The 27,019-nt window shown below is 32.6% G+C and overlaps 4 protein-coding genes across 6 annotated transcripts in view; 1 reads left to right on the forward strand and 3 right to left on the reverse strand.

Moving 5' to 3' along the window:
* The first annotated feature begins 3,327 nt into the window (after positions 1–3,327).
* LOC132700763 (26S proteasome non-ATPase regulatory subunit 5) lies at positions 3,328–5,435 on the forward strand. The gene is made up of 6 exons (XM_060668286.1): positions 3,328–3,509; positions 3,563–3,950; positions 4,003–4,261; positions 4,320–4,508; positions 4,559–4,852; positions 4,913–5,435. Exons 1-6 carry the CDS (start codon positions 3,328–3,330, stop codon positions 5,107–5,109), a joined length of 1,509 nt encoding a protein of 502 aa, XP_060524269.1. The 3' UTR covers positions 5,110–5,435.
* A 2,958-nt stretch (positions 5,436–8,393) lies between these two features.
* Positions 8,394–10,177, reverse strand: LOC132700991 (farnesol dehydrogenase-like). Its single transcript, XM_060668596.1, has 3 exons — positions 10,053–10,177; positions 8,652–8,893; positions 8,394–8,594 (listed from the first exon to the last, which is right to left on the reverse strand). The coding sequence occupies exons 1-3, from the start codon at positions 10,158–10,160 to the stop codon at positions 8,549–8,551; spliced, it is 396 nt and encodes a 131-aa protein (XP_060524579.1). The 5' UTR covers positions 10,161–10,177; the 3' UTR covers positions 8,394–8,548.
* Positions 10,178–12,755: 2,578 nt separating this feature from the next.
* Positions 12,756–15,792, reverse strand: LOC132700491 (farnesol dehydrogenase-like). The gene is made up of 5 exons (XM_060667849.1): positions 15,597–15,792; positions 14,392–14,629; positions 14,107–14,330; positions 12,951–13,100; positions 12,756–12,845 (listed from the first exon to the last, which is right to left on the reverse strand). The coding sequence occupies exons 1-5, from the start codon at positions 15,702–15,704 to the stop codon at positions 12,804–12,806; spliced, it is 762 nt and encodes a 253-aa protein (XP_060523832.1). The 5' UTR covers positions 15,705–15,792; the 3' UTR covers positions 12,756–12,803.
* A 2,098-nt stretch (positions 15,793–17,890) lies between these two features.
* Positions 17,891–27,019, reverse strand: part of LOC132701447 (nose resistant to fluoxetine protein 6) — a 35,223-nt gene continuing 26,094 nt past the window's right edge. For 2 of the 3 annotated variants that reach the window (XM_060669331.1, XM_060669329.1), the window contains exons 4-13: positions 25,052–25,227; positions 24,812–24,945; positions 24,382–24,498; positions 22,432–22,602; positions 22,151–22,376; positions 21,935–22,100; positions 21,796–21,875; positions 20,172–20,397; positions 19,942–20,116; positions 17,891–18,494 (exon numbers count right to left, since the gene is read on the reverse strand). In XM_060669331.1, the coding sequence (XP_060525314.1) occupies positions 18,205–18,494; positions 19,942–20,116; positions 20,172–20,397; positions 21,796–21,875; positions 21,935–22,100; positions 22,151–22,376; positions 22,432–22,602; positions 24,382–24,498; positions 24,812–24,945; positions 25,052–25,227 (1,761 nt within the window). In that variant the 3' untranslated portion in view covers positions 17,891–18,204. The remainder of the gene's footprint in view (positions 18,495–19,941; positions 20,117–20,171; positions 20,398–21,795; positions 21,876–21,934; positions 22,101–22,150; positions 22,377–22,431; positions 22,603–24,381; positions 24,499–24,811; positions 24,946–25,051; positions 25,228–27,019) is intronic. The other variant, XM_060669330.1, reaches the window with a different exon arrangement.

Consider the following 27,019-nt stretch of genomic DNA (forward strand, 5'->3'; position numbering starts at 1 on the left):
ATTTATTTTAAAATATTTTATATTAAATAACGCTAAATTGGGTGTAACCAATAATATAACTAAGCATCAACAATTTTAGTATATTTGTTAATTGAACTTGAGTTAGAATTTTTTACATTTTGAGGTTCCATTTCTACCTAATTGATGATTAGTAATAAAATTTAATAAATATTTATTTAATGTATTTATTGTAAAGCCGAATATTTAAATATGGTAAAAAGGTAAAAAGAGTACAGAAATAAGGAAGGTTATAGGTTCAGTTAAAAAAGCAACTAGGTAAAGAAGGCAAATATTGGCGTTGGTAAGTGTATAGACATTATTCTAAAATAGGTTGTTATGTTTTTGTTCTGATACTGTCATGGGCTAGAACCACTTTTATTTCGGCACCAAAGTAGATAGATACATTTTATCGCCAAAAGAATAATTCGATAAATAATATGAAAATAAAAAGGTAAAAAAAGAGTAAAAAGTTGAAACCAAATTAATAGAGATACTTTCTTTCCATTAATATACCACAATTCGTAAGGAAGGTAAATGATAAATATCGTACTGGGTAGGCATAAAAGATATCTCTAAGGTTCGGTTGAATTTAGTGCCTGTTAACTTATCATTAGGAAAACATATGGAAAAATATTTTCTTTCCCATTCATAGAGTTTTCTCGGATAGCGAATAGTAGCATTATTATCATATTTGGGGATAAAACTTTGTAAGAGTCTCCCTAAATCATAAAGAAATTATGTCTAGAATTTTGCCGCCAATTGAAAAGTAATACACTCATTTCTGATATAATCGGAACCGGAACTAACAAAAAGTATTTATTTTGCTGGACGGCCCCCATCGACCAGAACGGTGGAGTTTTCGTGGGAGATTTTATACAGGTAATAACAATCAATAATTACTGGAAGTGTTTATCAGTGTTTGCCAAGGACTTTTGCAACAGGGGAGCCAGATTTTAAGATTTATCGCAAACAGGTTAACCCAACAATAAATTAAATCTAGAAATTTACAATATTATCATGCCACAAATTGCGACATGCAAGATCTTATGTACACGTATGCGCAAATATGAGAATGATTTGAAATAAAGACCTCCCTGGCCTCAAGGTCCAAACCAAATTTTTAAAGCTACCCGATAATAACCGTAATTCATATTGGCTCAGCAGGAGCGGCGTCTTATACAGAGATATTTGTTTATTAATGTTGGTATGAATAATTGTAGGTTGCATATAGAGCAAAATCAGGATGATATTTTTTTAAATTTATTGGATTAAAAGTCAAAACAAAAACAAGAAAATTCCTATTTCTATACGACCTACGCTTAGTGAATTAGGTGACGTCACTGCTGTAGGACGCGCTCCCGTAAAACTGATACAAATAAATAAACTCTCGGTTTACCGGTCTTTCAATACCAGAGGCGATTTCTGGTCGTCCTACCTAAACATAATAATGATATTTGTGTTAGATAAAGTGACTTGTCTGAGTCTGAGACTGAGTCTTTGACTTTTACGGAATGAAAAATTGTTGGCAAATAGCCAAAAATTTTTAAATAAAATCCAATTAAAATATTTCTTGTTCTCATACCGAAAGCAGTTCGTCTGGTTTAAGCGCCAAGAAAAGTCTGTCGTATTAAATGAAATGAGGGAAAAGTCGTGATTATAAACTACGAATTCCAATTTTGTTTGTTTTAAGAGCTAATTTATGCTTTTCTGAAACAATCACCAACGATATATTAAATAATCGGTATAGTAATACAGGACATAAACGACCTTTTTTACTGTGAAATTAATTTAAATTCTGATTTAAATTGGTCAATCGATCCTAGCAATTTTCACTAATTGAATAACGACGAAAGAAGAAGAATGTTAAATTCTTAACTTGATTCTGTGGTGGAGCATAGCTCGCGGCGGTATAACCTCCGTTCGGTCCCATTAGTGTTGTGTCAATCGTTCATTTTACGAAGACCGGATCAATCAGATTTCGAAAAGCAGCGAATCATTTCAATTAATCGTTCATTTCAATACTTTTTTATGCCAACATAAGCGGCAATAGTCACTGATTCCGAACAGTCTGAATGACCGATTCAGATTCATTTGAATTTGAATTATTGTTGTGTTAATATATTATATTTTCTGTTCTAGTTAGGACAATATTTAGCTATGTTCTGCTTTTTATTGAATCATGATTTTATCAAAATAGGTGCTACGTATTGGGTTGTACCAGTAATATATTAATTTGTTTAAATTAAATTACCTGTGTAGAAATAGATATTTCATTCAATATTCAATTTAACACATAAGCAATAGCGATCGATGTCGCTATAGAATAGTTTTAACAATACTCCCATTCCTTTTCCGTGGCGTGTCTCATGCATGCATTTAATTCTTAAACCATTCAAATGAATCGTATTCGGGATTCGGTCGTTCGATCTTATGAAGTGATTGAATCACAGTGACCGAATCAATTGTGATTGACGCAACTCCAGGTGTTTGGGTAAAAACCTTGGTATCGGCCTTTTTTCGTGTCTGTTTCGGTAGTGTTTGGTGTTCGTTTTTAAGTGTTTAAGTTTTGCCGGCCCCGCTGTTTTAGCCGTTCACGCCGGTATGGAGACCGGATGAGCCCGGATGGTCCAAGGCGGAAGCGGGAGGATGCCGGTTTTTTTTTTTGGTATCGGTCAAAATTGTTTTTTGCTAGCTGAACAAATATTGGCCATATGTCTACTTTTGTCTTCATTGACCAAAAAAGAAAATCATCGGCGTGAGTCGGCAATGGGCAAATAATCCTAACAGTCTTGCCCTATAGTTATGGTGAAACGTATAATGTACTTGTACTTGATTCACAGTTTTTTGTGAAACGCATCATTGAATTGAATTGAACTTGATTCACAAAATTCTGTGGTGGAGCATTGCACGCGGCGATTTGACCTCTGTTCGCTCCTAGCAGAATCCACTGTATTCGTTCGAAAAATCTTTGGTGTCGGTTTTCAATTTGTGTGACTCTGTTTCGGCCGTGTTTGGTGTTTGTTTTAAGTGTAAAAGTTCCGCCGGCCCCGTTGTTTTAGCCGTTCACGCCGGTATGGAGGCCGGATGGACCCGGATGGTCGGGGGTGGTAGCGGGGGGATGCCGGTTTTTTGTGGTATCGGTCAAAACTGTTTTTTGCTAGCTGAGCTAATTTTTTGGTTATTTTTCTTCTTCGTATGTGTTGGTCATTTACCATAAGCGAAAATCCTCGACGGAAGTCGGCAATGGGCAAATGATCTTAGTAGTCTCGCTCAACAGTGTTTGTGAATCGTATTAACTTAACTTGATTCACAACTGTCAATTTCAAAATGGCTTTGCGCGAAGAATGGTGTTCGGAAAATTTATCCAAACTTCTTCAAGAAGAATTAAGAATTTCGACTTTAAGCGAGTTGAAAGATCATCTAATAGCACTTCCTCGTGACGAAGCGGTAAAGGTAGTGGATAGATTGCAGTTACCTCTAATTTTCGATTGTTTAGATGATTCCAACAAGTAAGTTAACCTCAAAAGCGCTATGTCAGTGGTGTTGTTACAATTATTTTCAGTGATCAAATAGATTTAGCATGTGAAGTGTTGACACTTTGTATGAGTAATTTGACTGTAGGGGAAACTGCCTCGAAATATGCAGCACCCCTAGAAAAAATGTTGAGTCATCCTTATAGCCCAGTTAAACTGATGGCTTTAACAGAACTCGAAAAGTCTATGATAAGCGAAGAAGCATTAGTGGAGGTATCCAAGCGGATATCTCTAATAAATAATGTTATAACCTGCATAGGTGACAACAACTTAGGAGTTGCCAAAAAGGCTTCCAATATTATAGTTACCTTAGGTACTACTATTCCAGGGATTCATAGTATAACGAAACCAGACATCATGGATGCTTTTCATGCTTGTATGGCCATCAGTGAAGTTGTACGTCTTAGAATTTATGAAGTAAGTCCCTGCGTAATGCACATTTGCTTTGAAAATGTATTGTTTTTTCTAGATATTGGTGAAAATTTCTGTCATATCTGAACATAGTTTTAATAAACTTAGAGAAATCGGATTTATTTCATGTATTATAGAAGAGCTCAATACAAACGATGTTTTATTTAGAATGAATATTGTAGAAATTCTAACCCCTCTGGGAATGTGTGACCATGGATATGCTTTCCTTGATGAAAATAAAATTTTAAGCAATTTTCTTTCAATTATTTGTATATCTGATTTGGATAAAGATGTCTCATTGCTGCTTAGTCAGCCTGGTGAGTATTTCACGCATCCAGTGAAAATTTTAATGTGTAATTTTCAAATTCATTTTAGGAATTGCAAAGTTTTTTGGCAATGTAGCAAACAAACGTCCCCTTGAAGTCCTATCAAAATACCCCCGATTTTATGACTACTTGTTTGACAGTATTGAAAGTGATAATTTAACTATTGTTGCAACTGTTCTGGATACTCTAGGTCATATTGGGGAAAGTAACCAAGGAAAAAATGCTCTATATTCCACTGGTAAACTTTTTCATATATGTTTTTCCATTTAGACTTATGTTGGCTTTCAGGCAACAAAATATTTGATGTCATCAAAACAATTTCAAAAATGCTAGGTTCATTACCAACTGAACTTAAAATATCAGCTTTAAACTGTATTGAAAATCTTTTACATGTCTCTGAACATAAGGATAACATTGAACTGACTACAAAAAGGTGGTTCCACGCCTTAGGAGAAAATCCTATGGAAATTGTTTTGCGGTATGCTAAAAATCCATTTTTGGAGCTAAAGTTGGCAGGGTTGGGAGTTCTTAAAGCTGTAGCAGGGCAACTTTGGGGTCAAGAAACTATTAAGAATACTCCAGGTATAGGAAAATAATTCACAATCTGTTAAGAACACTTTAATATTTTATTTATTGATATAGGTTTAATAGAATATTTATTGGATCGAAGTGTGGAAACAGCAAAGGAATGTAAGGAGAAGAAATATGAAATCATTCAATCACTTGCTTTAAGTCCTGTATTTGATCATTTCACAACTGAAAGGCTTAATTCCTATGTAAAACAGGGGCCATTTTATGTGCAAGCTGTTACTGAAATTGCAATTGAGGGAAATGAATAATGAGATGAAATGAAATATTAGTTTAAGCAAGTTGTTTTTTTTGTTTTTGTTGCATTGTGAGTAATATTAACTTTTTGTATTGGTTTGTATGTAATAAAGTAATTTTGATGTGTTCAATTCTGCATTTTTGCATAGCAATACATTATTGCTTTCAGAAAATGGCAGAAAACTGTTAGTATGGAATTATGGAAAAACATTTTGCAAGATGTAAGGTATATTATTAATTAGCCTTGCAAATAAATTTATCTAACACTAGTGTGTATATTCTGTGTGAAACAAAAATTTAAATACTCGTGAAATTTTAAAACACCTTGATAATTTAGCCATTGAGCGTTTCATTTGAATAAAATATTTTTTTTCGTTTTCCTATTTTAATTTTTTGACCAATGTTAATTAATAACCCAAATCTGTTAAGAGGCCTTTCTTTTACAATATCTCAATATCCTTAATTTTACAAAATTATTGCATTTTCCGATCTGGTGGTACATAAGTACCATATTAAATATCTGTAAAGTGCAATCACCATGAAAAAACAGGCATATTTTTTGCATTTTCGAAAATCATATTTCATTGAATATCTTCATTTTAATCACAATGTCTTAATTGAGAGTTGGTAAACAATTTACATACAATAAAAGACAGTTTTTCTTCTTGGAATGTCAGGGTCGCTGAGCCTAGGAAGACCTTACCTCATTTGTGCAGCAACTTCATCAATATTTTGTTCATTTTTCGCTAGAATTAGGATTGCCCGAAAATCGACCAGTTTCAGTAAAAAAAACAAGTCACTAGTTGTATATACTTTTCAAGATTTAAAATTAAATATTCAAATAAACTATAACATGATGTCAAAATTACATGGCATCTGATAGCTATATGGTTTTTGCGAAAAAGGTAATAAATGATTAAAATATATATATATATATATATATATATATATATATATATATATATATATATATATATATATATATAAACACTTGGAATTTCTTCTTATATCGACCGTACTAAACTATTTTGAATTCAAAGGATATCGGGTAGCGGTCCGTGGTTAAAATAGAAAGCTCCTTTTTTCTTTAACACTCAATATTTCGTCAATTTATTTGTTGACTTCTTCAGGAGTGAAAAAATTAGAGTCTACCACATACTTCCTCAAAAACCATACTTTACAGTTAAGGTAAATGAACGAAGCTTATATATATATATATATATATATATATATATATATATATATATATATATATATATATATATATATATATATATATATATATATATATATATATATATATATATATATATATATATATATATATATATATATATATATATATATAGTATAAAAGTTGCTAGCCCCCGATGACCTGAAAAAGCACATATTTTTGCATACAAACAAATTGTCAAGAACATATTGGCTATTATTAATTTTGGCATAACGTTAATTTCCTAGGTAATTTTACCTACTTTAAAAAAACACCTCAAAACAGAACACTCATTTGCCTTAATTGAGTAGTACTCTCTTTATAAGTGATATTTTAAAATACAAAAATTGCAAGTTATAGTCTGAGTTAGTAAGCAAATGCAGTGATCCGGACATCATTATTCAAATTTTCTGTCATCCGTCCGGACCATTATTTTTGTAGGTACTTCCGCACGTGTCTAGTCCATTTCGTAGTAAAAATACCAAATGTCACTGGCCTCAACATGCGTATTTTGTTGCGGATTCGCATTTCTACTTGATCGAGCTGCAGTGCATTTTATACTCATGGAAAAGGACACCAACAATTGGAGGTTTCAAATTGCTTAAATTTAAGCGAGATAATGCTACGTAAGGGAACACGAAGCCTTTTTACGGTACAACACGCCAAAGCAATCATCAAATCGTTTAGTTTGGCTAAAACCAATTTCGCCAAATTATTGGTTGTTGAAACATCGAATCTTCGTAACCACACTCATCTAGTACTAATATACCTAACATTGCACTAATAAAATATCTTGTATTATTATATAAAACTGAAAGCACAGTTAGCTCCCCAACCGTCGCACATTTAACTTTCGAGATGCGAGTCACACAAAAAAGTTTCTGGTACGAATTTTCACATCTCTACTGGCGGCTTAAATTAATTTTAGAGAATTCAGTAAAACGACAATCAGCAAACATTAAATCAACAACAATAAAAATACAATAATATTCGATTCCTTTGACCAGCTCATTTCATTTTTTGTGGTGTGTGATTTGTGGGAAATGACACAAGAACATCGTATGATAAAATCGATTTTTATTATATTTAAAGTGTAATATGCCGGAGTTTTGTAGTATTAAACCACTGAAGAAACCGATAACTTAAAACCATAAAGGCACAGAATCGCGAACTATAACAAACGGACTATTTTTTAAAACAATATCAACATAAAAAAATTATCGCACACATAAACCTTATATGAAAACAATGCACCAAATAGTTCCAAATTTACTTGCAACCTATAGTAATATTTTTCCCGGCAGACGCCTGATTTAATTGCAAAATCGCCAATAATTGCGCCCTCATTTTTATTTAAAACTATGCGGTACCAATTAATAGTATTTGCACTTAAGAAACACCACAAAACATTTCAATAGTAATATTTATAATAAAAATGGATTACGCTACAGCATCATATATAAAAAGTTTAATAGGATTCCCTTCTTTCTACCTTTTGAAAAATCTGTCAGATAACCGAGATAGCACGGGTATCTGAAAAGCCAACATTTTAATTAGATATTAACTTATAGCTCGTAAATTAAGAGGGCTATGACAATTTCGCTTGTAGCTCTAGGAATATTTTTTCAATGGGATTAGTAATTCAGTAGACTTTTTAACTCATAATATCATTGCTAAGAAAAATGTTTATTGATATTTATTGATAATATAAATTTTTTATGTATATAAATATAAGAAAGTTAAATTAAGCGATGAGACTATATTAAGCGTACAGTTACTTCGGAAACCTGAAAATGATATCAATTGACACCCTTATAAATTTTCAGTTTATTGAACTCATTAAATTATACTTGCATTTACGTGAGGAGGCGTCGACAAGGCGTAGACCACAGCGTTAGTCACATCTTCGGCTTTTAATCCACGGCTATTAAAACCAAATTCTTTTGCTGTTTTTCCAGTACACACCTCAAAGAATTGAGTCTCTACGCATCCAGGGCTGATACTCTGAAATAATTAAACATGATTTGTTAACCGAAACAAAAAGAAGTAATTTTTCTCAAGCAATAAAAAATAAATCATACCGTGATTTTTATTTTTAGGTTTTGGCTGTTTATTTCATGCCTCAGAGTTTCGGCCAGGGCAGTAACTGCGTATTTTGATGCAGGGTAAACATTCAGGCCTGGAGTATTTACTACAATGTGGCCGAGAACACACCATGGACGTTATTTTGTTTAATTTGTTTAATCGCCTCTCTGGTAGCAATACTTAAGCCAAGGATATTTGTATCTAAAAATTGATGGTTAAAAGTAATTTTTGATGTTTGGGTACATTTGTATTACTCACCTACGACAGTCTTTCTTCTTGGATTGTGCGTCACCATCAATAAGTGTCGTTAATTTGCTTAGATCGGCATTGTTAATCAAAATATTGACCGGGCCCAAGTTTTTCAAAACATATTCGAATGCCGTTTTGATATCTTGTTCTTTGGTGATGTCAGCTTGAACGGCAACCAATTTACCTTTTTCGCCGCTTAGTTTTTTAGCCAATTCATCCACTTTTTTCTTTCTTCTGGCGAGTCCAGCTACCTATATAACAGCTATGCAACTAAGCGAGATAAAATATATAGCTTACGTACTGTTCAGAAAAAAAATCAGTTTAAATTACTTTCTTCTTTTAAGATACGCCATAGAACCCTGATAATTTTTTTAAAAACTTTTTAAATTAGTGAACTAGAACTTTTAGAAAATTTTAGAAAAATAATGTTTTTTTTGGAATGTTTGTACGGTGTGGTTGCATTGTAGCTTATGTAACAACGGATCTATTGTAAATTTTGTAGGCGAACGTTGCGAGTTCTGTATCGTCTAAAAAGGACGCAATGAGCTTCTACATGAACATGATCAATCAACTTCTAGCTTGGAGTTTACGTAGCGGCGACAAAAATTGAATCGGAAAGGGAAAAAGTTTTTAAATTTATTAAAATGCTTCGTGACTGAATTCTGACCCTTCAACTTTGTAGTTTTAATAAGTTCCGTTACTGGCCTGTGCTAATTCCTGCCAAATTTCAAATTTAAAATTCGGACTCATCGGAGAATTAGAAAAGAAAAGCTAGCCGAAGAGGTGGGAGTGCGACAGCTTTCAATTATACTGTGATGCCTGTAGAGTGCTAAAATGGAACAAAAAAGAGAGAACAGACAAAAAACATTTTTTCCCCGCTGATTCGTCCTGAAAGAATGGCAGTCCTGGAGCTATGGTTATAGAAATCTCCAGTTTAGTGGTAGCTAGCGTTGTGGATTTGACTGGTCAATTTTTTTTGTGTCAATTGATCAGTCAATTGACCGGTCAAATGACCTAATAATTTTAAAAATACAATGAAATTTCTATTTATTTATATTGTGCGTTACATCGCCGTCTCGTCATTCTGAGAAGTAAATGGAGTCGCTATTTTATTGGGATTCCCCGAATCGCATGAATTTCATCCATTTTATGAGATTATGAAACGACGGTCGAATAGCCCGAAAAATCCTTTTCAAGTAACTAACCCAATTTCATTCAAATTCCACATACCTATCCCATATTTCATATGAAATAAAATTAACAAGCTTTAGAAACTCTCTGTTACATTTTATTTCAATTTTCCTCTTTTATCCTTTTTTGGTCCCCGATATTTTAATTACGAGCTAATTTTATAACTGCACTAAGAGAATTGAAAACTGAAAAACTGGTTTTTAATTTTTAAAAACTCACCACAACTCCAGCCTTTACCAATTCTTCTACAATCGCAGCTCCAATTCCTGAACTAGCACCAGTCACTACTGCGACTTTGCCGACCCAACGATTCAAGGATAAAACCATTTTGAAATTTCGGAGATGAGTTTACTTACAAATATCGATAAAGTAAACTTAATTGATTGTCTTAGCCTCAGCCTTTATAAACACCTCCGTCTCTACATAGGCGTACGCAGAAAAAGCCTAAAAAATTCAAGTATACCTACAAATTTCTACACAATAGAAACGGCACGTTTAACTCGTGAATAGGCAAAAAGATAAAAAATTTGAGCGTTGTAATTTCAAATATTCAACATACTAATAAAAGTGTTGTTGTACTAGGAATTTAAATAGATAGATAATAGATATATCAAAATATATATATTACAAAATCGCTTGAGTCTTAAAACTTACGTACGCGGCTGAAAATTTCATTGACCAATAAAAGCCTTAAAATATACTATACTATTGAATTGTTCATAACCAGTGTTCTTGAAACCACCTACTCAACATAAGAAATCAAAAACCATTTATTTGTGGACCCTTAATAAATACCGTCATGTTACGCCATTGTATCTTTGTGTCATCAGTCATCAGCATCAGTTTTTTGACTGTGTCATTACCGTTTCCCCAAGTCACGGTGTATGTGTGTGGGACACAAAATGATACATTTTGGAGCTGTTTTGTTTTTTAATTTATTTATTTCCTTACATATTACTTTAAATATAGGTTATAAATCTATAAACATATTGGATAAATTCGACGACCCGATGCGACCACCGTGACTATGACCATGGAATAATATGAACGTTGACTATTCCGGGATTCTTTTATAAAACTCCATTTTTCAGAAAAAACTCGAATACAAATTTGTTTGTATGAAAATGCTGTATGCAATGAAAATAATGAATAAGTCTCTCACAGCACCCAAATTCCTTATATGGAACACCAGATTTATTTAATTTTCGGATTTGTAAAAAAAGTGTTAGAAAGTTTCATCAGGTTTCCCTGTACTTAATCCCAAGAATTATTTTCATTGTTAGAAATTATCTTTGCTTTATAAATAAATGGATAAGCAAATTAAATAAAACAGTGACTGATTGACATGTGTTTGCTGTACTTCCACAAATAAGTATTACTCAAAAAATTTTTACTTGAAAGCAATATATTACTGCCTTGTTTTAATTCTGGGGTCTAATTGTCTTTTTTAAGCAGAAGCTTACTTTTTTTGTTGCTTTTTGACTATTTTTTAAATTCTTTTGCATATTTAAATTTTGTAAATAGTATTAAAGTTCCCTGTGAAACGTTCTTTGAAAAATTAATCATATACTTTATTTTTATGAAAATTAAGAAACGCCGTAATTTTTGCTAATAAGTCGTCTGAAATTAGCTTGTCTTTCGTTGTAACTTTTTGCTCTTTGTTGTGTAACAATCTACCCTTGGCGCGGTGTTAAAAGTTGTTACCAACTTCTGCCAGGTTCTACCAGCTTAATTTATAAACACAGATAGCGCTTAACTGAACAAATACAGATAACTCAATTCAACAAACAAAAAATTGAGACATTTTATGCAAAAATTGTCACACCCAACTTCTACTTGCTCACTTGAGTTTTAACAATAGTATTTTTTTTCAAAGAAACTTCCACAGGCTACTGTAATACGTTTTACAAAACTTCTGGATTCTTTCTGCGTTGGTTTTTGCTCAGTCGAACTTGCTGACGTTTCGCCGATCATCCTGATGGCTTCTTCAGAGCTTGACTGAAATTGTCAAACTCTCAGTTTCCGTCAAACTCTGAAGAAGCCAACAGAATGATTGGCGAAACGTCATCAAGTTTGACTCAGCAAAAACCGACGCAGGAGGAATCCAGAAGGTTTGTAAAAAGTTTAACAATAGTAGTTCGAAACCTATTTAATTTTTAGTAATGCTTTCTTGTTATTAATGAAGATTTAAGAAACTTATAAGCAGCTGTGAATTTTTTTTTGAGAAATTAAATTGAACATGCGCATATGTGAGATTTAAAATCTGGTGGTTAAGCTGTCAGATCGTCAATAAGTTTGGATGCGGCATTTTGACGGTAGTATTTTCTTAAAATATATCCAGATCCCATTAAATCTTCAGGGAAAAATGAGTTAAGTATTTAACTGTTTAACTTTAGATAGATAAACTATTTCTATTTTATATAATAGCCACCTGCGGCGCATCAATTTCGAACTGACTAGATTCGAGATGTACGAAATTAAGACAAAAATAAAACTGTTCGGCAATCTGTCACTATTTTTTTTTTATTTTTAATATTTGTTTATAATTTTTGGTTGTAATTTATATGCTTTGCCTCTTATTTTATAGTTAAGCGGACATTTAATAATTCAGCTTTGCTTTGAATTAAATTTGCATATTTTCATTTATACTAGTATCTAATTTTTCTAAAATTTTATCAAATTACATTTACATTACAAAAAAGTTTGATTGAAATGGCTTTTTCATAAATGTGTATGAAAACTTATATTATAAAAATTAGTTATATATTATTGATTGATTCGATGTCGGTTCAAAAAGGTGCGTTTTACACTTTACTCACTGCCCGTAATAATATAAAATAACAAAATAACAAACAATTTCTGGCTTCCACACCTCTGTGGGGTTATGGGATTCGTACAGATTGGTATAAAAAAAAAATAAGAAAAATGTTAATTGACATTTAATAATAATTTATACAAAAAAGTGTTAAATTAAAACGGTTCGTTAACTATTCGTACAGTGACTTCGGAAACCTGAAATAAAAGAAATTTATCGTTATGACAAATCACAACCAAATACTAAACGAAAAGGAACCGTTACAAATTTGAAATTTATTGAACTGAGCAAATCATACTTACATTTACGTGAGGAGGCGTCGACAAAGCGTAGACCACAGCGTCAGCCACATCTTCTGCTTTTAAACCAGGGCCGTCAAAACCAATTTCTTTTGCTGTTTTTCCTGTAGCAACCTCGATGAATTCAGTTTCTACATATCCAGGGCTGACACTCTGTAACAATAAAACATGATTTCACCACCAAAATAATAAGAAATGATACGCTTTAATCTAGTTAATAACCACACCTATAGCCTAAAATGTATACCAACGACTAGAAAGAAGGTAATAGCTGATTGATATGACAACTAAATGCAGACAAACAGAATTTCTGCATTTTTTAAAATGCAATAGCACAATCGTAAAAAACGTAGTCTACAAAATATTAATATTTTTATCATAAGTTTAAAGAGACACCTGGTCAACATTTATGTTGCTAAAAGTTCAAAGGGTTCTTAGATCGGTAATAACTAAACAACAGATTTACTAAATTTACTACTAATTCTGTCTCAGAATTTAATCAATTTCAGCCATTGACGTATTCTTTGGATTTTTCAGAGGTTGGCACTGAATAAGCAATTGATTAGATACGTCTTCCACAGTACTTAATTTAAAAAATAATAACATGTTAGGGACAAATTCCTAAAGGCAATTTAAAGCCAAAAGTTGAAAATATTATTTTAGAAATTTGTATCATATCAGAAAAAACACGTCACGTTCACGTAAATTGCTTCCTTCTTATAAGAAATTAATGCTCGATATATAGTACGTCCCCTTTGATTTTTAAATAATTCAATTGTCATTAATATCGTAAAAAAATATATTTTACTTTGACCTTGTTTTGTGATTGTGAAACTACATAACAGCCTTAATCAGAATACTGTTATTGATAACTTCTGGGGTAAAACAGTGTATCAAAATAAAAATGACAAAGAATAGATTCCAATATCTTAATGCGAATATTAGATTCTAATATTTGTCACTTTAATCATTTTAAGTCGTTTTCATCGAATACCAACCGGTAACAAATTTTATTCTTGAAATCATCTCCTGAGTTTAATTAAATTTGGGTTGCTCATAGCCAATTTTGCCTATTTATTCCATGGCAACACCAGTTCGAAAATTTTTTAAAAAAAAGTTTTACAATCTGACCTAATTAGCTGTTGTAAGCAAATCATACCGTGATTTTAATTTTTAGGTTTTGGCTGTTTATTTCATATCTCAAAGTTTCAGCCAGAGCTGTAACTGCGTATTTGGTTGCGGGGTAAACATTCAGTCCTGGAGAATTTATTACAACGTGACCGAGAATACTATTGATATGGACTACGTGACCATCGATGTTATTTTCTTTCATTTGTTTGATCGCTTCTCTGGTGGCGATGCTCAGGCCAAGAACATTTGTATCTAAAAGAATAGTAAATATTAAGGGCTTTTTATGTTTGCCTATCTTGTCCCAAGTACTCACCTAGGACAGTCCTCCATGACTGTGTGTCTCCGTCAGTAAGTGTCGTAAATTTACTTAGACCGGCGTTGTTAACCAAAATATTGACCGGTCCCAGATTTTTCAAAACATATTCGAATGCCGTTTTGATATCTTGTTCTTTGGTGATGTCAGCTTGAACGGCAACCAATTTACCTTTTTCCCCGCTGAGTTTTTTAGCCAGTTCTTCGACCCTTTCCTTCCTTCTGGCTAGTCCAGCTACCTATATATGTACATTAATTATGCAGCTAAATAAGATAAACATACATTGCCTACGTACAATCCAATTCAGTTGTTTTGACAAATGTTTTTTAGTTTAATTTTTTTTGTTGTTGTTCGGGTTTCCTTGCACTTACACTTAATCATTTCTCTAAATCTTTCGTAAGGAAAGTAAATTGTTTAAAGTACCATCCTTCTATTTTTAAATGTTATAAAATAAACTATACCAAGTAGAGTTTTCCTTTTACGGCCATCGTTCATTGAAGACAAAAATCAGTTAATTATGCCACGTAATTTTTGTATTACAAATTTGTGGTAATCACGCTTTGCTGATTTTGAGGCCCTCTCGGGTTCTGTGTTTTTCCAAGCAATTAACCTAAGTTCACGCACTAAGAATCACTCTACATAATTATTCTATCCTAATAAGTTTTGAAAAGGTGTTTAATAGCACCAAATCTGTGACATCTTAGAAAATCAAATGAATTTATCGTTTCTAAGAAAAAAGTAATCCAGAGCGTCGTTGCTAGACCACTAAAAGATGGAAAAAGCACTTTTACTGTAGTCAATGGAACAAACTTGCATTTAATTTTAGTACATTGTTATAGAAATAAAATACCAAAGCTTATATTATAAGGCAGTGCGTGAAATACTACTTTTAAAAATAAATAAAGTTGGTTCGAAAGGCCAAGGAATTTCTATTGTAACAAAAAATTAAATAAAAAAATGTTAAAAAATTGTTTGGTTAGTTTTGGTTAGTTTTCACTCACTCACTCATACTTTTCACTCACACGGAAACATTTACCTTTGAATTAATTTGGTTTATGTGCTTTTTTTTCAATACTACCGAAAGATGGCTAGGAATGTCTTTTAATCCTTCTCTAAAACTTGAGTTAGACTGTATTTTATAAATTTTTAAATAATTACTTAATAAGAAAATTTGGTCCTTAATTAAGAAGAGAAGAGACACTTACTACAACTCCAGCTTTTACTAATTGTTCAACGATGGCAGCTCCAATTCCCGAACTAGCACCAGTCACTACTGCGACTTTGCCGACCCAACGGTTCAAAGATAAAACCATTTTTAAATTTAGGGAAGAATGCGATTAGAATCAGAGACCGGCAAACTAAACTGAATTGCCTGTCTGCGAAGTTCGAGGTTTTTATGGAGATCTCGGTTCTCCACTTAATATAGGAAATCATACCTAGATACATAGACGTGCGTTCGAAAATATTTATCGATAATGAAAATTATTATTTTATAATTATTAATTCCGTAAAAATACGAAAAAATAGAACACTACAGGTTCTTTTCATCACTAAAAAATAATGAACTAAAAACCTAGTACAAGGATAATTGTCCCACAAACAAATATTTTTTTGTCCTGTAGGCTTCTGGTAGGTAATTCGGACACTAATTTAAAATTAACGACTTCCTTAACAGCCTGTGTTTCACATTTCTTGGCTTAAAATACTGATAAATCCGCAATTAAACATACCACAAAAATATCGTTCATAATTGCTGGTAACAATATTTCGTGGTTCTCGAATTTTACCTCAAAAATAAAAAACCATTTATTTATCGGACGCTAAATAAAGCCCTTTATGCTACGCCACTGTGCCCACTTTATAACAACGCATCATCATCATTTTTTTAACAGTGTCATTAATGTATCCCCAAGTAACGGTGTATATGATCGGTAAACAAACCAATTGAAGTTTTAAATGTTGTTAGTACTCTCTGTATATTTTCAAACGTATAATCAAGGTCGAGTGTAGGCGACAGTAAATCGCGAGGACGAGCAGAAGTAGATTTTCAGATAAAATATGAATTGCCAAAAATTTGTGCGATGACGAATTGAATCTGATTCTTTTTGAAAAGAGGAATTGGCAAAAAATACTTAACGTGAAACTTAAATTATGTCGTCCTTATTTTTAACGAATATTATTACTATTTGAGACCTTTTTTGATTTTCAAAACGAGTTGATTATTGGCTAGAGAAAAAACTTTTATTCCTTTCTGACGAATTTACGACGAATATAGTAATTTTAAGAATACAGCACCAACAAGCCCCATTTTTTTTTTGTTAAAATGAGCCACACATTTATCTCCGCATTATCTTCTGCTACTTATCGGGCAATGCGCTTTGGTTCTAAATTGGCAACCGCATTATCAACCGAATAAAAAAAGCTTTGTCATATAGTCATATAGTCTATAATCTAGTTATCACACATCTAGAGTGTTACAATATTGCGTAATATTTTGTAATTGGGCAATCGAGATTTTTAATAACTGTCGCTATTCTTGTTTTCGAGGTTTCAGTAAAAGTAACTTTACTATCACTGTCTGAAAAGGCAAATTTTAAAGACTTTCTAAAGATTATATTTAAATGGCTGGTTTTATGGTGGGGCTATTTATTTTAGCAAATAGTTATGATGAACTTTTATAGCAAACTTTTATTTTCTCTATATCTCAGAAACTACCAGTGCAGCTGATGTTTAAATTAGCAATACAATTATATAAAATTTTGCCCGTTTTTATTATTTTTATATTATAAAATTATGCAGTCAGAATTCCTTCCAGCGTTGCTACTGATGCTGAGAACGCATCTTTGGTAAAGAATTGCACAAATAGGACCCTCGATTACCTCAGTCCCGACAGACTCTGCTAATGTACCTCGAGAACTATTGACACAACAAATGACTCCAGCCCAGCTTCCGCATCGATTTCCAATTAATGACCCTTCTTATAGTTATCAAGACTTACGCGATTGTCATTTGAAATCGAACATTTGCGAATACGCATAAGCAAAAAAGAAGTGTCGTATATGTCTAGGATTTGAGAATAATCGTTTCTTGACTTGTCATTTTCTGCTTCTTAATTTTTTACGAGATTGCGTAAGACTATTTATTTGATCAATAACTAAATATAAATGGACGAATGATGAGGATGACTTAGAATGATTATAGAGATAAGACAAGATAAAAATGAGTGTTTTCAATGTTAAAACCACGGACATCCATCTTATTACAACGAATTTCCAAGTCAAAAAATATCGAATTAATTTAAAACATTAATAAAGAAACAGAAACCATAAAACACAAGCGAGACGCACACTAATCGCTATATGTTGAAGAGTGGAAATGAGATAGGTAATCAAGAGACGCTGTAGAGTAGTCTTGTCTTGGATTCTTTTAGTGTTATATACCGATGATTGATTTTTCTATGCCGGGACGGGTCACAGAAAAACGGTTATAACTTGAACCACTCTATTATTATCTGGGTACGACAACAATTTACAGAAGATAACATAGTGACTATAAAATGCTAGATTATTAATAAGCCTAATACAATTTCACATTTGACTTCATCGATAATTCGAGGCGCAAACGACAATAAATTATTTTAATTCGAAATCACCTGAATTATCTGTGTAAACGTTCGACGAGTTATGCAGTTAACTGCAGCCACGTACCCGCTTTTTAAATTTCATTTCACAAACAGTTTGTACTGGCAAGACAACAAATGCAGATAAATAGTTACAGAATAAATTATTTACACGAATTTACAACACGCTAAATTTAGGTTGGCATGCCGCAGGGCTTTTTTCTATTCGCCACAATTTTGGCGAATATTCTCAGCATCGATACCAGAGGAGCCTCGAAGGCTACCGAAACAACGAACGAGAGTGCGTATGATACCACCACTTGCCCCATGAAAATCACTATGGTGACGAAGCTACCCAAATGGAGTGGGCTATCGGTACTCATAACCATCACTCTTATCGCTATCGGGTGGATGAGGTATGCACAGTATGTAACTCTGCTGAATGGGTAGAGTATCGTCGCCGATAAGATTTTATTTACGAAACCTGAAACAAATTACATTATTGATTTTTATTTGTAAAAGTAGTCTGAACTGTTTCTAACTTAACGTTCTTGAATTCATGACAGTTTTATTTGAAATTTAATTATTTTGTCTACTCGCTACTCTAAAATACCTTCAGTACTTTGGCTATGGGTTTGTAAGCGATTGGAGTGTTCGGTAGGTTTGGTCAGTTCTGATGGTCATGTCATACATCAGTCAGTGAATGTATTTGTGCTGTTTGCAAAAATGTACTCAAACACCGGTTTTACAAAAAGTGTAGTACTTAACATGTTGATAAATCGGTGACTAAAGCTCAAACTTGTTGCATAAAGTACTATTCAAACTATAGTGAAATGTTTCAATTTGAAAGTACAAAGTTCATTTCCTAGAGAACTGTTGCCTCCATTAGGATATATATTTTATAAGTTTTCACTGAAATCCTCAGGAATGCAGTTTAAAAAAAACGTTTTTATTGAAAGTTGAGCGTTTGGCAATGTACATTTGAAAGAAAAATATTGAGTAGGAATTGCGGTTAAAACTATTAGGTGTTAAGTTTAAAATTGAAACAAAACCATAAATCACAAATAAAAAGTCAATATCGGGTGTTTCTTCCTCTTCTCCTCATAATTTTGACCCAGACGTTCATTTTGTGCTTGATCGATATTAGTCCATGTTTCCTTAATTCTAATCATCCAAGGAGACAGGCGACGGAGTGACTGACTAGTCATATGAACCATAAATGTTCTATTGGGTTAAGATCTGGACTATGTTGAGGACAGTCCAAGGTCTCAGTAGTCTCCCCATCTAAATATTTTTCTACTATTCTTGGAGTATGTGATCTGTGTGGTATTATAAAACTTCTTCTTTGATATTTGGATTTTACTTAATAACTGAGAAAAAAACGTGAATAAAATATGCGACAATAGTGGAGAATAAAACTGATTTTTCTTGAAACACTATGTACATGCCTAAAACTTAAATTTAAATAAAATTGTTTTTCATGACAACATTTCTGAAGATCTAAAGAGAAAATTTACTTTCAATATGATCCAAATTTTAGTGGTGCGGTAATTTTGATGCGAAGGTTGTATTTTCAGCTCTCTCGTTTTATTTTGGAAAAAGTTACGTGAAAAGACTATTAAGAGCCCAGTATTACTAAATGTCGCAAGGGAACTAAGACTAGCACTGGAAACCGAAATCATTATGAAGCTCCAGAAAAGCTGCGAATAACTATTTGTAATAAATAGCTTAGAAGAATTTGATTAAAGATTGTTCAACAAAATATTGTTTTTTTTTAATTTGCACCTAAATGGAGGTCTAATTTTTAGTTTTCGTAATTATGTGGAAGTATGCATGTAACTTTACTTTTTTATTATTTAAAATTATTAGCAACAATTTTCTTTTTTTATTTTATAACATTTGTATTAAATATTCCATCGGTGCTTACTTACCTCCATAACCCGTGACGCAAGCCACGACAATCCACGCTAATCCAAAAGCCCACGCTGAGTGGCTCAACGAACTGTATGCTGCTGCAATTATTGGTGATAATTTGACGTCGTATAATCCATATACCAAAGATATAAGGCAGCCAATAGATAGAATCCATCCAATCACTACTACAACCTGGAAACGTAAAACGTGTACATTAAACAAAAACATTTAGTTAGCAATGGGTTACTTTGGACATCCTGATTCTGCAGTTTTTTTTAAAAAGATACCAGCCCACGCACATCCCGATTAGGTACGGACCGAACCTGGTCCATGGTTTGTCATAAATTTTATCGAAAAGCGCTAAAGGGTCATCTGATCCTGGCATGTGGCTGTTACTGTACGCGATGTAGCCTGTGGTCGCCCAAGAACTCAGCATGAATACCAAGAGCATCCAAGCTGCGGCTTTAAAATGTCTGAAAATATTTTCAAACTTAGAGACTATCCTCGAATGTGTAAACAATTAAACCAAGAAGGCGCCTGAAATCGAGTTTCACTGAATGACTTATAAAGTATATATTTTATATAATTTAAATAAACATTTCTGAAAAATGAATAATTGATTTATGATATTATAGGTGATGTTTTTTTTATTTGAAATAAAATATTGTCGCATTAATTATTATTTTTCTTGGAACTTGAAACTAAAAGAACTTCGAACTTTCATTGTATTTATTTATATACCATTAGTTTATGGTATTCATCCGTTTCTGAGTTGGCTATAGTCAACCATGAAGTTAATCATTAAGGACGCTAACGCTGGGATTTATCAGTGGTTGCCAGATGATGAGTATTTCCACGCTTGGGCTGCTAAAATCGTTGTTACTAATTGCTATGACAATGGTCTTCTCTTTAAATTTGAGCTTTTTCGACGACACCGACCTCTGACCAAAAAAAATCTGCTATCCCAAACCTATGTGTTGCGCCATTTTTTGTGTTGGTCTGTGTTCTTCGGGTAGTATATTTAGAATATATTGTCCCTTTCTTACCGAATGTTAAGAGTGAGAGGATGTCTTCGTCAAGTAGTCGTATTATTGAGTCTGTCACAACCGGTGCGACATTTCCCAGTGTAATCATTCTGGAGCAAATATGATTGAATATTTTTCAATTCTCATTAGGTAGAGACTTAGATATTTCCAGAATATGTTGGTTTTCGATGTAAACATAAGCTGATTGACTACTTCTACTTATAAGGACATCTAGTTAAGCTAGAGAGTTAAGAGTTAAGGTGATTGAAAAAGGAATTCAGCTGTCTATCGGTTTAATTTCATATTATCAAAGTGTCATCAACATATGTAAGTCAGATTTTGGGTTGAACGATCACAATATTTATGGCATGAGTTTCAACTGAAGAGAGTGAGGCACACTGAAGTGAGAGCTAGCAAATTTCTAAAAATTCTATATCCTTAAGGATTCAGAAATAGTTTGAGTTCTTAGCAAATGAAGTTGTTTTGCCGAGTAGTTGGACAATTCATTGTTAACTGCAGCCAATTCCGTTACGATTGAACTTAACTATATATAAGCGCAGTAATCTTTGGAATTTGATAAAGTACAGTGATTTATCTGTCCGAACCGTTATGTAATTAAGTAAAAACAAAGATTAGGATATTTGAATTTCTTGTAGTATCAACACAAGAACTGAAAGAAGAAACAGTAAAATATTTTCTTCCATATTTAGAAGAACCTTAGTCCTACGTGGTAAATGAAAAAGTAAATTGGTAGGGACTATGAGGGCAAGTTACTCAGAAAACCCGATTTTCATTTGCGTCCTATAGAGGGCCCGTCTCTGTAGGCATATCTTAGCAGGAATTTACCTCGTTGCTACTATAAGCATTATCGCGCTAACCGTGTAAAATTGAGTGTCGTCCGACAAGTACCAACTCCAAAGCATACACTAAAATAATTGCCAATATTCAGTAATTTGGACCGCGAAAGAGATAAAATATGTCTCACCATTTCGTTGACGGGGAATAGGGTATTAATATACAGAAGATTTCTCCACCAAAACTTTGGGCAATTTTCGTGGTCGTTAGTTGGGGGCTCGAATACCGCATTGTAATTGAACCACTTCATTACAACTTCAACGATTCCGAGCGTGTACAGGTAAGGTGCAGTCAGTCTGAAAAAACAATTTTTGACTGGGCCAAACCCAGACGCTATGTAAACTACCTGGCAAATCTGTACATCATTAATCCAGCAAAGTGAAGACATCCGGCCACAAAACCGTTTTTGCCCTTTGATAGCGGGTCCAATTTGCCTTTAGCGTTGGTTCTAAAGTAGAGAAATGAAACCAACAGTCCGCTGGTGAAGAAGAAAGTGTCGACGCTGAACGCTCCGTTTGAGATAGTTTGAAACATAAAATCTTTCTGAATGACTTTTCGGTATTCCATATTATCTGCATGTAAAAAGTAATTTATAATGGAGATCAATTTTACTTCATCCTAAGTTACCTGAGTATTTAAATGCTACGATACAAGTGTGCCCCAAAATGACCCAGAGCATGCTGATCGACTTGAGTCCGTGTATAACTGGAATCGTGTCGCTGCCAACGGATTGATCGCAAATGGTTTTCAAATTGGCTCTTATCGAAAAAGAGAGAAGCAGTTCCCTCAAAATTAATCCTAAAATGTAACATGCTAACATGAATGCCATTAGGAAAAAGGTTTAGAGGGTGTTTCAGGATAACATGCCGATCCTTGCAGTGATCCAACCAAAACTTTTGATGTAGGGGGTGTTGAAGTTTTCAGAAAAAAAGTTCCTTCTAAGCCATTCCTTGATATTGAACATTTTCTTATTTTTTAATTGTTTCCTTCTTTAAATGAAAGTTATTTTTAAGATATAGGATAAATTTAATTTATGTAGGTTCTATTTCCATATTATCCGCCCAACTTGACTTGGTAACACAACATATCGAACGAACAAATTAATAGTGTCCTCCATAATGTTACATAACCAGTGAACCCTCCCTTCCTTTTCTTTTCAGAATACATGTGCATTTGCTTACCCTTATTTTATTTCTTGCTCCAAAATGAATATTGATTTTAAAAAGAATTTTAATTTGAAGAAAATCATTGTCGCCAATAAAATTTCTTTAAAACTAAGAAAAGTATTAAGTATTAAGGTCATGATGTGGCGCAGAAGTGCGAAGGTTTAGACAACATATTTATTGAAACTTTTCTTCTTGCAACCGCCTTAGAATTCATGCCTATAAAGATCAGCATCTTAACTTAAAGTCGAAGAATACCCCAGATATCAGTTTTCAAAAGCATCGGAAAAACGAATGGTTCAAAGTAAAAAGGATGAGCTATATTTTATTTTTGGATGATTTACTTAATGGTGTTATTTAGTTACTTTAAGAATCGAAGATAAGGCCTCAAGCAGCAAGATATATTAATTTTTTCTTTCCCAGTTATATTATTCCGAAAGTCATTTCATTCCTAGGCAGATATTTAATATAACATTAACAATTTTGATAGTACCATTATTGCAATAATGTCCGTTTTGGTTAATTTTAGAAGAATATTTTAAAGCAGGCTTTTGTCTAAGGTAGTGACTGCTGCTTAAACATAAAAATGCTCCAAATACAATTAAAAAAAAGCACAAAACCAAAATGTGATAGGACTGTCCTATAGTGTGTACTTACAGTAAATTAAAGACATTATAGATTGTTTATTTGAAAAAGAGCAGCCTATATATAAACTCTCGCTATTGGGATCGCGCGATAGGTAAAGACTTTCTGGTACTTCTACAATTTTAAAATTATTTAAAAATGAAACTGAACTCTAAAAATTCAGTCTCTTACACATTTAAGATTTTTAAGATTCATTCTCCCATCATCAAGTTTTTTTATTTTATTAATTAACAAATTGATTAAACAGGATATTTTAAACGCCAAAAGAAAAAATAAAATTTTTGATGTTTGATGAAAAACTAAACATTGTTTAACTTGGACCTGAGATATTTACAATTAAAAAAAAAAGAAATCAATAAATGCACAAAAATTAACTAGTCTAAAATCTTAAACTTGTTCTGATTTTAGTAATCTCTGTAAAACATATTCGGAATAGCTCACCTTAGTTTATAAGGCTAAATATAATCATGCAATGAGAATGGAGGGGTTTCTATTTACCAAAATATGGTGGTCAAAATCTGTTTGGAATTGTAGGTCTCATCTTAAAAACTTACCTGGTGCCTGCTGTGGCACCAGGTAATTTGTTGTCATTTTTATGTCACTCAATAGGAATATTTAGCAGAGTTTGTGACGCTTTAGTCGATAAGTTAATGCAATGTTATTGACTTGAAAGCGGAAGTATTGTTGTCTGCTACGTTATACAGTGCAAATGTACAGCCACCAAACTTTTATTAGTAACAAATAATAATAGATAAGCGCAGATACATACTTGCCAAAGGCTCACGTGATGATGCTGAAGCGGATTTAGCGTCTAGCGATTGCAAATTTCCGTTATTATTATCGTCGTTGCTACGATTTGTATTTACAACGTATACCCCGTATTTTCCTATAAAAATACATCAGAGGATATTTTGATTATATAAAATCATAAACACGTGTATGTAAAATGTCTGGATTTGTTGAAAGGATTATATGGTGACGGTTACTACTAGAAAAATTGATATTTAAACAGAAATAGACCGTTAACATTGTTGCCTTTTTGTTTATATTCATTTAAACAAAATGAAGATGCAGTGAATTTCTGTAGCATGCGCGCTGATGAGTTTTGAAGTACGCAGGATGTGAGCCGTTTTTAAACTACTGTGTTAAGCTTACGTCTACAGCATAAATCAAACAGAAGCCAAATTTATTAAACGTACCGTTAGGTGAGTTGAAGCCATTTAAATGGGGAGACAAGTTGGATGTCATTAAATTTTTCTTCTTTTGGTATTCCAAGTAGTAGTCAAAGGATGTTCCGGTAATTAAGAAGAATGCGATGACGATGGTTGTGCAGCTGAAAATGTTACCAAATTATTATTAATATGATATGCCCAAAGAATTACTGTTACCAATAATGTATGGAGTTTTTTAAAAAATGCTTATAGAAAGAACATTCTCACCATAGTATTATGAACGTGTTGTCTTGCCAAATATTATAGTTATGATAGTGAGATTTTATAGCGACCACTTCAACTTCGACATTTTTGGAAGCGGAAGACGTCTTCTCCACTATCTTGGTGACGTCTTCGTCGGTACATATTCTGGGCAAGCATAGTCCAAAGTCCAGAATTTTCTCCTGTTAAAACCACAACAAATAAAAGAAAAAGTGACAGTAAACATAGTTGTTGCGTAGCCACTACGAGATTATGAAGAGGAGAAAAAAAAACGTTTGAGTGGAAGAGGCCTACATAACCCAGTTATATAAATGTGCGATTACTCCGTTAAATTAGTTGAAAGTGCAAATTCGCGTTCGTGTATTCCGACATATCCGCCGACGCGGAGACAAATAAGAAAAAAAACAGCCTCTATTTAAGTAAAAATACTAGGTTATCAATTCGCGTTTAAGCATGTAATTAAGCAAATAGTAATTTGGGGTATTGTAGTAACTGCTATGTAAGGCACTAATTATCATATGCACTATATTTATTTAATAATAAATTTAAATTCATCACCCTATTAGCTACTGTCAAATGCTAATGACTAATTGTTTTAAGATTAAAGGAACAACATTTTATTTTAATTATTATATATATATATATATATATATATATATATATATATATATATATATATATATATATATATATATATATATATATATATATATATATATATTTATATATTATTATTTAGTCAGTAATAACGAAAGTTTGATGTTCTTGGTACTTTGACTAATTGTTTACCTGAGACTATGAATCTAAAATGATTTAAATACATTTTGTGCCAATTTCATAGACTATTGCTAAAGTCAGATAAATGGAACTTTTATTTTATTCACCAGAAAGCAGCAGTAAAATAAAATTTTATCTAATAAGAGCATTACAATTCAAGGGCATCCAAGGCTTTTAAACACTCAAAATCATTATTTTCTATAATAGAATGATGAAATCTTGAATATTCCTCAACTTGGAACACTTGTTATGATAAGTATAATACTGAATTTCAGAAAATACAGCGAAAATTCATTAACGCTCTTAATTTCCGTTTTAATAAACATTGATACCTTTTAGCTGTAACCAGAAACTCAACTATTATGAAATAGAAACACTAGAAGGCCGCTGGGTTTAACACTAACCATTGTATAAGGTTTTGTGCCATACATGACCTCTAAAAAACAGGTGAAAAGTGCAATTTTTACTTATTTTCCTTAGTTTATTTGTCGGATCGACAATTAATAACGACTCTCGTTAGACTGTTTAAATTAAAACAAGACTTGTTAAGCTGTCCGGTGTCTAGTAAATAGTCTAGTTATATATAGCTTCTAGAAAATCAGTTTGAAATTAAAATTAAGGTAATGAGAGAATTAAAACTTAAATTAAATTAAAATTAAAGTAAAGAATGTCCTTTGTTAAGCGGAACTAGCTTATCAATGTTTACTCGGAGTAGGCAACAGCAACATGAAAAACAAGATTACCTAGAACCACAATCTATAAAGAAAATTTTGTTTATTTCTTTAATTCAAGTGAGTTTATTTCGATTAATGTAAAACACAATCTATATAATCGAACTGAACACTCTTTCGCACCATTTCTATATCTCAGAAATAAAGCCCATGTATTTTTTTTGATAATCTATTTGCTATTTGATTTTGCTGATTTATTTATTTATTTATCTTATGGCTCTACAAGTGCTATATAATAGGTTACAAACAAAATTCTTATGAAAGGTAGGTATAAATGACAATTAATACAAGTAATGTAAAGCACAGTAATACACATTAAATATGACACAGACAGTACAAATAACAGGTGCATGCGAGCAACCTAGCGGTGTGGGAAAAGCAAATCTACAGGTCCAAATCCAGTTCAGATAACAATGCAATGGCAGCGGGGCTTGCATCAGTAAAGTCTTTCCATTGTCCAGTAAAT

This window comes from Cylas formicarius, unplaced genomic scaffold (genome assembly GCF_029955315.1).
Source record: "Cylas formicarius isolate icCylForm1 unplaced genomic scaffold, icCylForm1.1 PGA_scaffold_4__25_contigs__length_36172078, whole genome shotgun sequence".
Classification (NCBI taxonomy): Eukaryota; Metazoa; Arthropoda; class Insecta; order Coleoptera; family Brentidae; genus Cylas; species Cylas formicarius.

Coding starts and splice junctions, on each gene's coding strand:
- LOC132700763 (XM_060668286.1), top strand. CDS start 3,328: ATGGCTTTGCGCGAAGAATGGTGTTCGGAAAATTTATCCAAACTTCTT. Junction 3,951..4,002: donor TACGTCTTAGAATTTATGAA/GTAAGTCCCTGC, acceptor TGTTTTTTCTAG/ATATTGGTGAAAATTTCTGT. Junction 4,509..4,558: donor AAATGCTCTATATTCCACTG/GTAAACTTTTTC, acceptor GTTGGCTTTCAG/GCAACAAAATATTTGATGTC.
- LOC132700991 (XM_060668596.1), bottom strand. CDS start 10,160: ATGGTTTTATCCTTGAATCGTTGGGTCGGCAAAGTCGCAGTAGTGACT. Junction 8,894..10,052: donor TGGTAAAGGCTGGAGTTGTG/GTGAGTTTTTAA, acceptor GCTGTTATATAG/GTAGCTGGACTCGCCAGAAG. Junction 8,595..8,651: donor AAGAAGAAAGACTGTCGTAG/GTGAGTAATACA, acceptor ATCAATTTTTAG/ATACAAATATCCTTGGCTTA.
- LOC132700491 (XM_060667849.1), bottom strand. CDS start 15,704: ATGGTTTTATCTTTGAACCGTTGGGTCGGCAAAGTCGCAGTAGTGACT. Junction 14,630..15,596: donor TAGTAAAAGCTGGAGTTGTA/GTAAGTGTCTCT, acceptor GTACATATATAG/GTAGCTGGACTAGCCAGAAG. Junction 14,331..14,391: donor GTCATGGAGGACTGTCCTAG/GTGAGTACTTGG, acceptor CTATTCTTTTAG/ATACAAATGTTCTTGGCCTG.